General features: G+C 34.4%; 2 protein-coding genes across 2 annotated transcripts; both read left to right on the plus strand.

Annotated features, from left to right (window-relative positions):
• Positions 1-323: 323 nt before the first annotated feature.
• On the plus strand, positions 324-2,541 carry LOC145602027 (D-amino-acid oxidase-like). The gene is made up of 2 exons (XM_081658137.1): positions 324-1,217; positions 1,949-2,541. The coding sequence occupies exons 1-2, from the start codon at positions 443-445 to the stop codon at positions 2,323-2,325; spliced, it is 1,152 nt and encodes a 383-aa protein (XP_081514263.1). The 5' UTR covers positions 324-442; the 3' UTR covers positions 2,326-2,541.
• An 8,143-nt stretch (positions 2,542-10,684) lies between these two features.
• Positions 10,685-15,916, plus strand: LOC145602968 (putative LRR receptor-like serine/threonine-protein kinase At4g37250). The gene is made up of 2 exons (XM_081659105.1): positions 10,685-12,622; positions 15,046-15,916. The coding sequence occupies exons 1-2, from the start codon at positions 10,933-10,935 to the stop codon at positions 15,753-15,755; spliced, it is 2,400 nt and encodes a 799-aa protein (XP_081515231.1). The 5' UTR covers positions 10,685-10,932; the 3' UTR covers positions 15,756-15,916.
• Positions 15,917-16,654: the final 738 nt, after the last annotated feature.

Raw genomic sequence — 16,654 nt, forward strand, 5'->3', positions numbered from 1 at the left:
AATTGACACATTCACACATATATTTTGAGCTATACATAGGCACATAACTCATAGTTCTTCAAAAAAATACAAAGCTCACAGAGAAGTAGAGTTGAACATGCTAATTAATCAGCCATAAGGCCCAAATAATTTAGCCCAATAGACCCAAACGTTTTTTTTTTTTTTTTTTCAAATTTTACAAATTCAGCCCAATTATTAACGGTCCAGGCTTTTAACCCGTATCAAAAAAATCCAATTCATCCCACGTGTCAAATCACCATCCTTCCAGAGCAACGCTTCTTCCAGAAATCCAAAATGGTGAAAAAAAAGGGAAAACAAAAAAATGGAAACAAGATTAATTTCTTCATCACCATTAACAACAACTAAACTTCGTCAATTTCTCTCACCTTACTCCAAACCCTTAATCGCGACCTCGATCCGCTGCTCCTCTTCCACTTGAAACATGTCAAAATCACCGGAAACCGGCGATGACCGGCGGCGCAAAGTAGTGGTATGCGGCGGCGGAGTCATCGGAGTTTGCACGGCATACTTTCTCGCAAAAAACGGCGCTTCCGTCACCGTCGTTGAACAAACCTCCGTCGCATGCGCCGCCTCCGGAAAAGCCGGTGGATTCCTAGCCTTAGATTGGTGCGACGGTGGGCCCCTCTCTTCCCTCGCACGAACCAGCTTCAATCTCCACCGTTCATTGTCCGATGAACTTGATGGTCCTTCATCCTACGGTTATCGTCCTCTGGACACCTTAAGCGTGGCAATTGACGAGTCTCACAGTAAACCCAGTAGTAATGTTAAGAATTTACCGTCGTGGGTTGATGGGCCGGCCCAGAAATCGAAGCCCATTGGGACGGCCCAAACGACGGCCCAAGTGCACCCGCAGTTGTTCACGAGGTGTTTGATGACGAATGCGGTGGAGAAGTATGGAGCGGAGGTGGTGATTGGGAGGGTTGATGGGGTTGGGTTTGATGATGGGCGAGTTGACTCGGTTGTTTTGAATGATGGGCGAGTTTTGTATGCTGACTCGGTTGTGTTGGCTCTTGGGCCTTGGTCTTCTAAGTTGGCTTTGGTGTCGTCGTTGTTTCGGGTTTATGGGCTTAAGGCCCATAGTATTGTTTTAGAGCCCAAAGAGCCTGATGTTATCTCGCCTCATGCGTTGTTTCTCACTTATTATCCAGCCCATGGTGGTAGGCCCATGGACCCTGAAGTCTATCCTCGGCCCACTGGTATAGATTGTTTTATCTAGTTTCTCTCTTTATTTATTGCATTCTTAATTTGATTATTGCATTATTAAGTCATAATTTTCAATTATACAATCTCATAATTTTTAGGTGTGTTTATGATTTTACATTGTATTAGTAGAGTGACATAATGACATATTTTGCTGAAATATATTTGTAGTGTGGGATGTTATGGTAAATTACCTTATTTTGTTTCTATTGATTAGTTAGGTTTCAGTCTCGATTGAAGACGTCGTAACTATTGTGTATCTCAATGGTTTGTTCTCCTTGCCGTTTAAGATAGTGGAATTATATTTTTTAACTAGAAGTAGTGAAGTATTTAAGATGGTGGATTTATGGTTGGTATACTCACTACATTTTATAGTAGTAGTAGACTAGTACTAGAGTATGTCACAGTTGATATGGGATCAATTGATCAATTGTTAATGCATTAATATAACTTTCGTTCTCTAGTTACATCTCCACCATTATGTTCAACGTAGTCTCTTTCAAAATGTATGTTAGTGGTGTTGTTTAGGTATTTGCTGTTTTTGATAATATTGTTTTATGCATCAAGTGTGTAATTAAGTATCGATTTAGGGGAATAATCAATGTCGGTTTAGCCAAGATTGAGTAATTTCATTGTTGAATATTTATGTTGTTGGCAATCTTGGCATAGACCTCACTCCTGAAGCTTGTTGTTTGTATGGCTTAATATAAATAATACTTTTTCGTAGGTGAGGTGTATATTTGTGGGATGTCATCAACAGAGGAGGTGCCAGATGATCCGGAGCAGGTAGCACCCAATCCAGAATCAATAAAGATACTTAAACAAGTGGCCGGGAATGTTTCCACACACTTGAAGGAAGGGGAAGCACAGGTTACAGCAGAGCAAGCATGCTTCTTGCCATCCACTGATGACGGTGTTCCAGTTATTGGTGAGCTTCCGGGTATGAAAGGATGCTTTGTAGCAACAGGGCATAGCTGCTGGGGTATCCTTAATGGGCCAGCAACAGGAGCTGCCTTGGCTGAACTTGTTATCGATGGTAAAACTAGTATTGCTGATCTTAGTCCATTTAGCCCAGCAAGGTTCGTTCTTAAAAGTAAAAGGTAACGAAGTTGTACAACATTAGTAGTGAGACATTACAATAATCATATTAGCAGTTTGTCATTTGCATGATGTATAATGTATATCCTGGTCCTGGAAATACAAATGGCTTCAACAGTATGTAACACTCTGTAAATGAATTCAGGTCTTCAGGACAGTATGTGATAGTGAGCAATAAATTTAGGTGATGAAAAAAGTGAAGGCCTTAATTTCTGAACCAAAGTACCAAACTATATATGATTATCTTGAATTAGAACAAGTACATTTTCAAAGAACTTCCATGGATAGTACAATACGAACTACGAAGTACGTGTTGGTTACAATTGTGGAGTAACATTAAAACGCGTACAATCCTTTGTGGCTCTCTATAGTCTATAACACGAGGTTCCTACAAAAATTTAAAAGAGACCTTCATCAGAAAATTTTTTATACACACAGAATTAGAAGTTTAGAGACTTTGGACCAATTGAGTTGGAGATGGTGTCTATTGTCTGGTCTGGCTGGAAGCCCAAGGTCAACTCTCTCGGGCTTTGAAATCAGAAATAAAAAAATAAAGGTCCAAAGTCAAAATTCTACTCGTACCATTTTGGGCTATTAAATGCTCGAAAACTTTGAAGTTTCAAAGTCAAAAGTCCACGTATAAACTAATACGACCAAAATCCAATTAGAAACGAGAAAAGGCTTTTTATTAGCTCTTGTAGTAATTTATCATTTGTGCTCCTCTTTATGTAAGTAGTAAGTTGTACTCCGTGTCTCCGTACTACAAGTTTTAAAATTTGTAAAGACAAAAAATGGTCCCTCGTTGCATTTGTAACCAACCTACTCATTTATTGCATTATCCATTTATTCATACAACTTATGGCTTGGTGCTCCCAAGGCAGTATAAATGTTGCACAGATGAGCTGCAAAACGCTATCGGAAAATTCTGTTATTTTTACGTTTTGTTTTATCTACATGTTACACTTATTAAAAGTCGGTTGGTTGTTGTTCACATTGTATATTTGTCAAGCTTATCGTTGAGGAGTTTAGGCAAGTTAGGTCGTCTTTGTATTGATATTTAATACGACAATTTATATAACCGTATAATATAAAGGAGACCTAACTTGCCTAAAACTCCTCCATGATAACCTTGACAAAATATACAATACGAACAACAACCAATGGACTTCAAATAACACTTGTTGAAAAAACAAAAAAGGGCATTTTGTGATTGGTGCTCAATTAACGTAGGAATTGTATTTTTCAACGCGAGATTGTTATAGCTATTGTTATAGCTACGCATTTTATCTGAAATAGAGTCATGTTGTTATTGTATTATTTTTGTTCTCTATCTAACAATGTACTGTATTTGATATAAGTCATATAACTCAATATGTAACATTATAGTACTAATGAAGGTAGGTGCGTAGTACATACACTAATGTATATTGAAATGATACATATAAAACCTTGTCACGTAACACCCCTTATTTTACATGTTTTGAAGAAACGGTCATTAATCTAAAAGATGAAGACGTAAAAGATAAGTAAAATAGCAATTTTTTGTAAAGTACGAAAATTCACTTATCTATCACAAAGCAAGTAAAAAATTTGATCCACTTCAAAGTAAAACTGTCAATAGTATTTCCTATGTTACAGTAAGTGTAAAACTGTAAAAGAAATTGAATTGATAAGTTGGTAGTATCATTTCCCGTGTCTTTTCGTCAAACAAACTACTATACACGTAATGGTTCATCTTCTTCATGTTTGAGCAAAAGAAGTTAGATGAGTTGAAGTTAGAAGCAATCAGTTAGTGGGTTTTATGAGAGGCATGTGAAAAATAATTGAGAAAGGACGACATATCCTGTTACTTAAAGTTAGGCGTTCTTCAGGAATTATTTGTAATGCATTAGACTTGGTTTCAAGTTACTATGCTGTTGTGATCTGTCCACTGCTTAGCCTCAACATGCACAAACCACCAAAAATGGAAACCTGCTCTTATATTTTTAGATAGGACAACACCTAAAAGAGTAAAACAAGCCTGTATTATTGTTCAACTCAATCACACGAATTGAAGTATCTTGTTGAGGGCTTGCATTGATCATGAGTCTTGTATGTTTATCTGCTAAATTCCAATAAAATCAAACTTTAATTGGCTAGGTTTTTTTAATACTGGTATAACTACTACGTATTATTTAAAATCGGACCAACTTAAACCACCTTTGCATGTTCAAAAGATCTAATTCAATCTTGTAAAACCTTTAAGTATGAGTTTATTAATGTTATTTTGTTTTTATAAATGAAACCAAGTAGGCTATTATGGTTTTTGAGTTCAACTCTTTTATTATTATTTAATTTGCCATGATTGTTCATGTTTAAAACTTTACTTTACTTGGTTCAATTATATGTACAACCCCTTTATGTATAATATGCTATTTTTGGAGATTGTATAGCTTTTCTACTAGATTTCGATTGCTGCTTCATGGCATCAAACCATATGTTTAAATGTTTATACTTTAGGTGACCCCGAGAATAAACATACATCTGCATAAGATATTCTATGTTCACTCTTTCATGTGGTGGCATTAGAGCTTGCGCCATTCATGTATCATGTGCGACATTGTCTTAAAAGCCAGACACTTTGTTTGATTTCTTTCGATTCACATGTTAATGTGACAAATTGCACGTATTTTTGATATTATAGCCCATGCAACTTCTCTTCAACAAATTTGTATAGCTTATAGTTGATTCCTGACTTTCTGTGTAGCCCGTGGTTATGTGAAAGACAAAGATTGTGTTTGACGATTGGTGTTTAATCAGCTGTTAGCTAGATGATTTATTATTAGGGCATGTTCTCTTCAGCTTAAGTTCAGTTCCTAGTATCCTCCTCTTATAAAATATTCAGTTCAGTTCAGCTTAGTTCAGTCAATCTTAACAGGCCCTTAATCGAAAATAAAATACATTCTTTAAATACTTTTAAAATTGACCATTTTTATCTTTTAGTGTACAAAGTATTATTAGATCTCAATAAATATGCAAACAAATTTTATGAACATATGGAGAATTTAAATTAGTGCGAATTACACAACTATATAAAGAGTATTTTTGTAAGATTATTAAAAATTGAAACAACAAACAAAGCATACTGGAGTTGGAGTTGGAGCTAGAATTAATCATTCCCATCGAAAGAAAAATCTATATGTACGTAGTAAGTAGTATTACAAATTAACTCCAAATTGAGGGAGTACGCGATATTATACAAAACTCGAGTAAACTAAGCACAAGTTAAGGTTTAGACAGGAAGCTAAGTAAAAAAGAACATAATTAGTACATAAAAAAACTGGAGAATAAGCTGAATAGTAGTTTAATTAATGGGTAACAAACACGAAGAAATGGATTTGCGGAGATGCGTTTACTTATTTCACGGGGACGACTTCATATATCGATGCAATTTTTTGGAGTTTCGTTCAATTAGACAACTAGTTTTCCCATCAAAGTTTTCAAAGCAAGCTGTTCTTCGAATTGTATAAAAACCAATTTTAATTAAAATTAGTTTCCCACATTCTTGTATTTAGATTCCCTAGATAGTAAGTATGTAGACTTTATCCTTAGAGTGAAGACTAAACTTAATTAAGAAAGTATAAGTACACTTGTAGTTTTCACTTGCTTGTTAGTGCGCAAACCACGTGCATAGATCATGACTTGGTTCTTTCTAATTTGACTGGTTTCGAAAGTAAATATGATTAAATTAAAAGTTATGTAGTGCTTTACTAATAATTATAGACGAGCGATAAAGCATATGTTTTCTTTTTTCAGGAGAAATTCTATGAATTTTAATTTGGGGTTTTCTTGTAACTCTATCTTTTCCAAACTTGTCAATGTGTCTTGATCTCCTTAGTCCTTACCATACAAAATGGTTAAATAACAACCCTTAAACACACACATATCATTGTCGTCTCTAATAATAATGAGAACTGACATCAATTACTCAATTAGAAATGAAGAGAATATGTATATATGAGTCAAAAAGACAAATGACTTGATGAGGAAATTTAATCTCATACAAGTATTTTGAATATCATCTCTCAAGACTTTAACTAACTAATAAGACAATTGACATTCACGCGAATGGAACAGTATATATAAAGAATTAACTTACTTTGCATTGCATATACATTGATCGATCATCTAAATACGAATTTTATATTATGCCTTTTGTGGTTGAGGATCTATTGCGATGGCCTTTTGCATATATATCTACATTTTTTTTCCTTCTTAAAGAACCTGTGCTTTGTGCTTTTTCTTGCCATTTTCTTTTGGCATTGATGAGAATATGTGAGAAAGATAAGATTAGACATAAAAATAAAGAAAAAGGAGGTTAGCACCTCTTTTTCAGGTTTGGAATTTTTTCCATGATGCCAAAGTGCATATAATTTTAAAAGTCAATAGAGTACTATGTTACTTTGGTTATTGAAAAGATGCTTAACTATTTAGGTATAATTGTATAAATAACCAATTGGCGTATATATATACCTTAATTAAGATTAACTAACCTAGGTTTTCGTATCTAGCTTAGATCTTTTCTGTGAAATATAGGAAATTACTTCTTAATAGTTAATTAATTTAAAAATTAAAAGATTGATTATATTATATGTGAAAGTAGTATGTACTTAGTACAGAAAGGCTGCTAATGAAGATTCTTTAATCATATGCAATTAGAGAAACAAATCAAGAAGGATGACGATTGATGACATCTACCTTCTAACATTTTCCCCTTGTTTTATTGTTTTTGTTTTCCGTGACATGCAGGATAAATATGCAGAATATATTCTGTTAAATCTTAACAATAGTAGTATATCATATGGATTGAAGATTTGAAGTACGGAGTGCATAATAATAATTATAAAAATAAAGACTTAGAAATGTTTGTTATAAAATCAATCAAAGGTTCAAAGCTATAAATGCCAAAATGGCAAACAAGTTTTACAAATGAAATGAAAGTAACATGATCGATCGATGGTATCTATTATAATCAATTTGCAGATTAGGTTTTTGGCTTTATCATCAAGGTGAATCTATAATTACATTTAGATGATTATTATACAATATATACAAAGTTTTAATTTAATAAAGTAGGTTTAGAATTTGATGCATTATATTGGTATCACAACTAGATAAGCATAAAACTTAGCTTAGAAGTAATAGCCATCAGATATATCACTTCTTAGATGTGAATTATTGAGATCTTTGTAAGTTTTACTTTCATAGCTTTACACTTTTTCAAAGGTCTTGTAGTACAAATGCTGTCCAAGGTCTTGTAGTACAATTGATCATAAATCAAAATGTTAAAAATTTTATTTAATATTTTCAGTTCCTTTTTGTTTGTCACGTTTGACTTTTATGGTCAATTTTAAGATTTTGACTATAAAAACGAACTCAAATCATGATATATACCATATCATGAACGAAGGATCTTGTTTGATTCGATTTGAAATGTGTTGTCAATGTTTATATCAACAATTGTTGTCGAGCTTCTTATAGATAAGATATTTATTATTGTAGATTGTAAAAGTCAAGTTGTAACAACATAATAAGAAACAAATAGGAGGGAATAATGCTATTTTATGCTTCCACCTTGTACAAGTAGGCAGCAGCGGATCTTGACCGAAAGTATTAGAGGGGCGAAAATTTGAATCTTTTGCCTCTTGCTTTAAACTAGTCGCTATATTTCAAATTTTATAAGTAAAATAAGATTATTTAAGTTTATTAACTAATTAATTTCAATAATTTACTAAGGGTCAAGCCCCAAATGGCCCCCGTGGAAGGTCCCCCTCTGCAAGTAGGATTATAATGTTGTAAAGCAATAAGGTTAATAAAAACAACATGGAACAAAAGCCAAAAATTATATTTGGAAAAATGAATTAAATAGGGCCTATTCACATTTAATTTACTTAATAACTTAATTTCAGTTCAGTTAAGTTCAGCTCCAATCAATTCAGTTCAGTTCAGTTTAGTTGATTGCAGCTCCAATCAGTTCAGTTCAGCTCTTAATTTTCCTCTCTCATAGAATATTTGATAACATACGCTATGAATAGTTTATTATGCCACCTCGTAAGAGGTATTTATTGACTTTATACATGAAGTATGACTCTTTTCTACCCTATACACGAAGTATCCCATAACATTTTATTTGAATATATGATTTTTTAAAAAAGAAAACTAATGTGGAGTATATAATTAAGATGTTACTGGTTTAAAGAGTACACAATATATATAAATAGCAGATCTGATGAGCTCTAATATTATAAAACTTGTTTAGTTAAATCCCACAAATAATGTTAGAAAGATCAACATAATTAAAAATTTTACAACATTTTCTCGTCTATCAAACAAATTTTTAAGTTTTAAATTTATTTTGATCATCTATATGTAATACTACCTCCTATTCATAGTATTTTGCAATGGTTTAACATAAAGTAGAGAGGAAAAAAATGTCTAATGGTTGCAAATAATCTAAAATGGAGGTAATATGAAATAATATTTTTTTTTTATTCTTTTTATAATCAATTGAAGACTTTTGCTTATTTACCCAAATTAGTAGAAGAGATAAAATGGAATTCCTCTTTGGTGTAAGAAGATTGTCTTTGACATTTCATGATATGGTACTACTTGTCATAGCCTTCATGTGCAATTGTAACTTTTGAACTTATTTATTCATATTCATTATTTATTCATAATCAATAAAACATAATGTAAGAAATAATCAGAAATACTAATTGACTAATTAACCAAATCTGTGCAGTTACTCCCCTTACTCCCTCATGATCAGCATGTGATCAATTGACGACGACAACTTAGATCCGACCATAACGTCCATAATAGATTCTATTAGTTAGAAACTTGCTGGTTATATAAAACATACAAACATCAATTAATAATGTGTTACGTACTACTTATTATGATTTTATATAATTATCTTTATCATTATAGCTTTGCAACCCCCTATTTATTAACCTATATATTAATGTGTTTTTTGTCATGCTGTAGTATATGATCTAAGTCTACGTCATGTGGCTGATTTATGCTTCCTCCCAAACCTATAGCTTACAAAACTTTCACTGAATCTCGACTGCAACAAAACCCTCTAATAATTTAAAGTTTGAACACAAAGTTTCGATCGACATCAAAAGTGTTTAATACATATTCTAATCGATCAATGTCAAAAGTATATAGAGCTATAATGGGCAGATGATGTAAACAGAAATGATCTTAAGTTAAGGTACGTATAACCCTCAAAAACTAATTAACATATCTAAATTGAGATTTGAAATTAAAGAAATATAATATGAAGAATATGCTTACATCCTTGAATAAATTAGAATGACATTATGTAATTGAATACAAGTAGAAATCCTTCATCATCACACATCGACAACAAGAAAATTAAATTTATGTCCTGATTCCAACTACTTATTCGCTATCAAAGTGACAGTAAATTTAAGTAATGGGCCAACAAAGATAACCAAAGACAAACAAAAGATTAGTGAAAGATTGAAAATTTGAAAGACATTATGGGCTTATGGCATGTTATGGCCGTACTGCTCGAGCGTTATTATAATCTTGCTAGCTTACAACCTACAGGCTACGAAACATGTCGAGTATAGGTTAAGTTCAAGTAGTTGTTATCTTATAGATTTAAATCATACCAGGTGGATTTAATTATCTCTCTCTCATTTAATTTGTGCCTCCGCATTTATATAAAAATAGCTCAATAATAGTCACATTCACTACTTTAAGTGTGATAGCTAGTAGTGGTTTATGATTGGTGTAAGGTATACATTAGTATATTTATATTTGGGTTGAAAAGAGATTAGTTTAGGATGAGAAGGATTCAACTACTGATAGGCTAATAGAGAGTTAATAGACTATTAACGTAATTCATTGGCAATGTCACAATGTGTAAACGGACTAAAGCTACACGTAACAAATCTATAACTAGCTTAGTATTTCGATGCCATCTCTTCTAATAGTTTTTCTTGATTGAACAGTGATTGTCTCACAAAAAAAGTCAAACAATCTAAAGAGAACAGTTAGAAACTGAGAGATTACATACGTATGTAGTATTAAATACATTTATCCCCACTGTTCAGTAGTCCACCGAAAGTCTCACCCTTCAGCTCTCATACTAAAATGAGCTGCACTGGTGGTGGTAGTAGTAAGTATGATAGTCTGTCAAATTATAATCATTTTTCCCTCTTGCATTCACACCAAGAATTGAAGTAGGGACATGTATATAATTTATTACATGCCCCTTTTCAGCAATGTAAAGGGAAGTAGTATAAAATTAATAATTAGAGTATTAAAAAGAAAAAAGTACTAATAATATAATAATAAAAAATAAAAGCAAGCTTATTTGGGCTAGTTAACTAGTGTGAGCTGTGTTTCTTTTGTTCATAATACAAATTCCTATCACATGCTCTCTACTGCCATCCCATAATAAATCTCACTCCCCTTACAAATATTCTCCCCCATTCTTTTCCTTCTAAATTCCATTTTTTTAAGAAATTTTCTGTAAACATTTTCTGTCAAAAATCTCAAAGATGAGGAATAATTGTTACAAAAGATGATGATGAAATGAGGGCAACATCAATCATCATACTACTAGTCCTCTCCATTTTGGTTTCCAATATACACTTCTCTTCTAGTCTAAATTCAGATGGTGTTCTCCTACTTTCTTTCAAATACACCATTTTAGACGACCCATTAAACGTTTTAGAGTCATGGAACTTTAACGACGCCACACCATGTTTATGGCGTGGCGTCACTTGTAGTTCTTTTAATTTTACACTATTAGGTCAGGGGGACACTCCTCGCGTAGTAGGAGTGTCCCTTCCTGGTTGCCAACTTCAAGGATCATTACCGGCCGATCTCGGCCTCATTGATCACCTCCAAACCCTAAATTTATCCTCAAATTCAATCAACGGGTCAATCCCGGACTCGCTCTTTAGTCTACCAGACCTTCGTGTCTTTGACGTATCTAACAATTCGATCTCCGGAGAAATCATTGAGATTGGAGGGTTACGAAGCTTGGAAGTTCTTGACGTTTCCGAAAATGCCCTCGCCGGGAATATTCCGAGGAATCTTGGGACGTTAAAGAATCTTAGCTCAGTTTCCTTAAGAAGAAACAATTTCACCGGCAATATTCCGGGCGGGTTTGACCGGGTTCGGGTCATTGATTTATCCTCCAACTCATTAAACGGGTCACTTCCCGTTGATTTCGGAGGAGAAAAACTCCAGATTTTTAACCTTTCTAATAACCGGATAACCGGCGAAATATCTCGGGATTTCGGTAACAAAATACCGGAAAATGCGACATTAGATTTCTCCTTTAATAATTTAACCGGTGAGATTCCTGATTCCAATGTGTTACTTTCTCAAGAGAAAGATTCCTTCGCCGGTAATCCGGATCTTTGTGGGCCCCCATCAGGCAACCCATGTCAAATCCTTGCAAGCCCAACTCCGGCCCCAAGTCAGCCCATTCCACCGCCCGCTTTCGCCGCTATTCCCAAATCCTTCGCCAGCTCACCAGACGTGGGCCCAAATCAGGAACCCGGCCCACAGAAGAAAGATCATGGGCTTCGGCCTCATATAATCGCCGCCATTGTAGTTGGTGATTTTACAGGGATTGCTATCCTTGCCATGGTGTTCCTCTACGTGTGTAAAAGAAAGAAGAATAATAAAAACACTACTATCAATGCTAAAACTTTGAATAATAGAAGTCCAGCCTCCGCGGCGATAATAAGAGCTACGAGAGATGATCATTTGTCATCAACATCAAGTTCGTCGTCGCTGTCAGACTCTAAAGGTATAGCCAAGTGGTCTTGTCTAAGGAAAAGTAAAAGCGACGACAATGCAGATGATGAAGATGATAATGACACGGAATGCGGGTCCGAGGACAGAGATAACGAGCGGCGGCATCAGCAGCAGGAGCAAGGACAGTTAGTAACGGTAGACGGTGGTGGAGGAGGAGAAAGAGAGTTGGAATTAGAGACGCTGTTAAAAGCGTCAGCGTATATTTTAGGAGCAAGTGGTACAAGCATAATGTACAAAGCAGTTCTAGAAGATGGTACTGTTTTAGCAGTTAGAAGAGTTGGGGAATCAAACAGTGTGGAAAAATTCAAGGAGTTTGAGGGTCACGTTCGAGCCATTGCGAAGATGGTTCACCCGAATTTGGTTAAGGTTCGCGGGTTTTATTGGGGGTCCGATGAGAAGCTCGTAATCTACGAGTATGTTTCCAATGGCAGCCTCGCCAACGCCCGTTACAGTGAGTACTTTTTTTTTTCTTCTTGTTATTTATTCTCTTTGCATTCTTGAATTCTGTTGTCATTTGTTGGGCAACGCATCATGCATGGTGTCGTACGGAGAAATTTATTTACTGTGCATAATTTCATGGCCATTAATTTTTTATAGTCGTACTCCGTATTAAGTAAAAGAATCGAGTATATTATAGCTCGGGTATTAACTAGTCTCTCTTTATATAATTTGAGGTTAATCTATGTTATGTTTAAGTAACAGCCTAAGACATTATAGACAGCTACAAAATAAATCTTCAGATGTGCTAATTGATGCTAGCCATCAAGTATCTATTTAATTATTTGCTACTCAGTAAGCATGATAGGCGCAATACTTTTTGGATAGTTTACTAGCTAGGGACTTATAAAGTACTTTGTAGGAAAGAATGATATTGATGAATGTGGTTGAGTGGTTCAAACTTTTTGTTTTTTTAGAAGAAAAATAATATGCATGAAATTAGTTTTATTCTATGTTTTGTGATGTGATTCTCATTATATGCCATATGAGATGTTTTGAACATATTTGGTGTTTCAGGTGTATGGACATCTGTTTCAAATTATTTTGATTTTATGTTTATTTGTCCGTTTTGGCTCAAAAGTTTAGAATTATAAGAGCTCACCGTTTAGCTTAATGTATTGATTCAACTTTAGAAGTATGGAGCACACTCTTGTCCTTTACAATGAAATGATTGCTCAATCATGAAAATAGGAAAAAGGGAACATACATGAATGTGATTGACTCGATCATAATTCAAGATTCAAGTCGTAGAGGTCCATGAGTGTTAACTAATGGAATTCGAGTTGAGAAGGCATGAATAATTGTCGGCCTCCAATGCTTAAAGTCCTCAAGGGGTCGATCAAAGATTGAGGGTTTATAATTAATTAAGAGCTAGTCCAAAGGGTCCTTTTCAACAAATTAAAAATATCCCATACAATATGTAAAGATCAGTTAAATAAAAGTGGGATAACCGGGCCAAAAATCGGTTGAGGGGCCTTTGCAATAGATTCGAGGGGGGGGGGGGGGGGGGGGGGGGGGGGGAACAATGGGTGGTGGAGTAGTTGTAACGGAAGCCTTTCATAATTTTAAATGCTGATAAGAGTCAAATTTAATACTTCATCTTCCAAGTGTTAACTCTCATGTACATAGCGTTGCCTGGCTGTTTTATTTGGTCCCATCATCATCACCCACACTTATCATATGTCCTTCAATAAACTTTCGACTTTGACTTTTTAATTTACACTATATGCGTGTTTCTGGTAATACTTGTACTTAAATACAAATGTTATGATAAATCACTATAGTCTAGATGAATAATTAAAGACATAGATACGAGTAGTTAAAGCTGTATATTAATGACCGTATAAAAAAATATGGTACAGTACTTGTTTGTTCACGGAACGGAAGGAGGAATTATTTTCCACAGACTTCTTCACTGGTTTCTGTACAATTTCTGTTTTTTAGGTTCACACTTCACTGGCATATTAACTCTTATTGGGGCCTTGGGGTTCGGGGGGGTCTTTATGAATACTGTTGGAGGAATTCAGAGTTATTGTGTTTTTTTCTTCATTTTGGATCAAATAATATTTCATACTGTATAAGTTTTGTTATTGGTACGTCATGTCATTATTTTTAACTTGTTTATAGAACTACTCGTAGTTGAGAAGTTACAATTGTGAACAAATGATATTAATAGGGGTGGGGGTCTCCTTTGAATTCATCTACTTTGTTCTCATGCATTGTACTAATACCTTATACAGTAACTTTTTTGGATTCATAAAAGTTCTTTTGTAAAAATCTGTTTAATTATTACCCAAAAATAGTAACTTTCTGGCTTCTGGTCACTCTGTCTAATAGTAGTATAATATGCAGAACTGTTAGTTTACTAGTAATTGTATTGTGCATGATACTCTGTTAGTCTTTTTTTTTTTTTTTTGCTCTCGTACTAATTTATTGTGAACCATTCAAAGTAAATTATCTTTGAAAGAGTAAAGTCACCAGTTCCTTCAAAATAGAAAAAAGTGCCCCAAGTATACAATTAACTATTATGAGAATTCGCCTAAAGTTGGACTCTATGGGAGCTACTATTCAATTAAGCAAGGTCATTATCTTAGGAATGCACAATTATATATGTAGTACATGAATATTTTAAGTTGATCAATGCGATTATGTGAACTACTTGTGATTAATTAATTTGACTCGCCAATGAAAATGTAAAAGGTGTTTACAAGTTGACTTAAAAACTACATAACTTCATTGACTTGTTTATTTTTATTGCCAACCTTGGATTATTGTTCTTGATCTACTTAATATTTTTTTAACGATGTAATTTTTCCCCAATTTATGAAGCATAGTATTATTAATTTCTTTGACTAATGTTTGATCTGAAAATTCCAGGGAAAACTGGCTCTTCACCAAGCCATATACCATGGGGGGTTCGGCTAAGGATAGCTAAAGGAATAGCCCGTGGGCTAAATTTTATCCACGAAAAGAAGCATGTACATGGTATCCTCAAGCCCAATAACATACTCCTAGACGTAGACATGGAGCCCAAGATTAGTGATTTTGGGCTTGAAAGGCTCTCAATGGGTAAATTCGGGTGCATACCCGGCGGTTCGACCCGTCATTTTGGTAGCAAAAGATCCACAGCCTCAAGGGACAGCTTCCAAGACTATTCAGTGGGAGCCACCCCAAGCCCAAGTACAAGCTCCATTGGGTCTGTTTCACCTTACCACCCACCCGAATCATTACGGAGCCTTAAGCCGAGCTCAAAATGGGATGTTTACTCATTCGGGGTAGTGTTACTTGAACTAATAACAGGAAAGGTTGTGATATCGGATGAGTATGGCCCACCCGTTTTAGCCGAATTGGCAGTAGGGTTGGAGGATCGAACACGGATGCTCCGGATGGCGGACCCCACAATTCGAGGTGACTTGGAAGGTAATGAGGAGGCATTGTTAAGTTGTTTAAAGTTAGGGTACAATTGTATTTCACATGTACCACAAAAAAGACCCTCAATGAAAGAAGCACTCCATGTTCTAGAAAAAATAACATCAAATTCACCATCAACTCCACCACCATCATCACCATATTATTATGGTCCTTAAATGTTGGTACTAATGTATGGCTGACAAAGCATTGTAGATTATTGAGAGATAAATTCAAAGTGTTACGTTGTATGTATGATTGACATTTTTTAATTTCTTTTTTTCTTTTGTTTAATTATCACTTCATCAGATAGTTTTTTATTTTTTATTTTTTTGTCTAATTATCTGCTTTTGTGCTGTTGTGGAGTTGTTTGTGGTGTAACTGTCTTCATCATAGTCTTAGCTACCAACATTATTAGATATTGTTGAGTAATGCCATTGATTGTCTTTTTATTTTTTTTTCCTCTTAGCCAACTGCGGCTACGTGTTGTATATAGGAAATAATGAACTTATCATTATTTTGTAGAATAGTCTAAAATATATATTCGGAGAACATAAGTGGACTCCTATTCTCTTCATCAACTCTTATGTTTGTTATTATTCGTCTAAAAGTAATATTCATAAGGTACTTTAATGGTCCCTTTGATAATGGTTTGTCTTACAAATTAAGGTCAAAGTATAAGGATTTGAACTAAATTGATTGTATACGTTGTATATTTATCCTCTCTTTGAAAATTTTGGCTTTTTGCATAAATCATATCAATGCCATCTTTCTTTGGACTTTTAATTGAAGATTATCACTAGTGCCAAAATCACTATCCAATCACGGGCCTTGTACAAAGTGAGCCCACGACACATGTCCCTTTAAAGGTACAATTGACCCAATGTAAATGACAAGACTAAAGACCTAATGGTATAATTATTGGCTATAATATAATTATTGGCTAGAACTTGTTATAAACTCTAACTTTGGCACTAGAGGAGGTTTCCTTGATTATAATCCTTGTGTATTCTATAAGTACCTTAAATGATCTGATAGTATTCATACAATATGACTTGTCTTCTTAGAACTACTACAA

The sequence above is a fragment of the Chenopodium album genome, chromosome 21 (assembly GCF_948465745.1).
Source record: "Chenopodium album chromosome 21, dcCheAlbu1.1, whole genome shotgun sequence".
Classification (NCBI taxonomy): Eukaryota; Viridiplantae; Streptophyta; class Magnoliopsida; order Caryophyllales; family Amaranthaceae; genus Chenopodium; species Chenopodium album.

Coding starts and splice junctions, on each gene's coding strand:
- LOC145602027 (XM_081658137.1), top strand. CDS start 443: ATGTCAAAATCACCGGAAACCGGCGATGACCGGCGGCGCAAAGTAGTG. Junction 1,218..1,948: donor AGTCTATCCTCGGCCCACTG/GTATAGATTGTT, acceptor ACTTTTTCGTAG/GTGAGGTGTATATTTGTGGG.
- LOC145602968 (XM_081659105.1), top strand. CDS start 10,933: ATGAGGGCAACATCAATCATCATACTACTAGTCCTCTCCATTTTGGTT. Junction 12,623..15,045: donor CCTCGCCAACGCCCGTTACA/GTGAGTACTTTT, acceptor TGAAAATTCCAG/GGAAAACTGGCTCTTCACCA.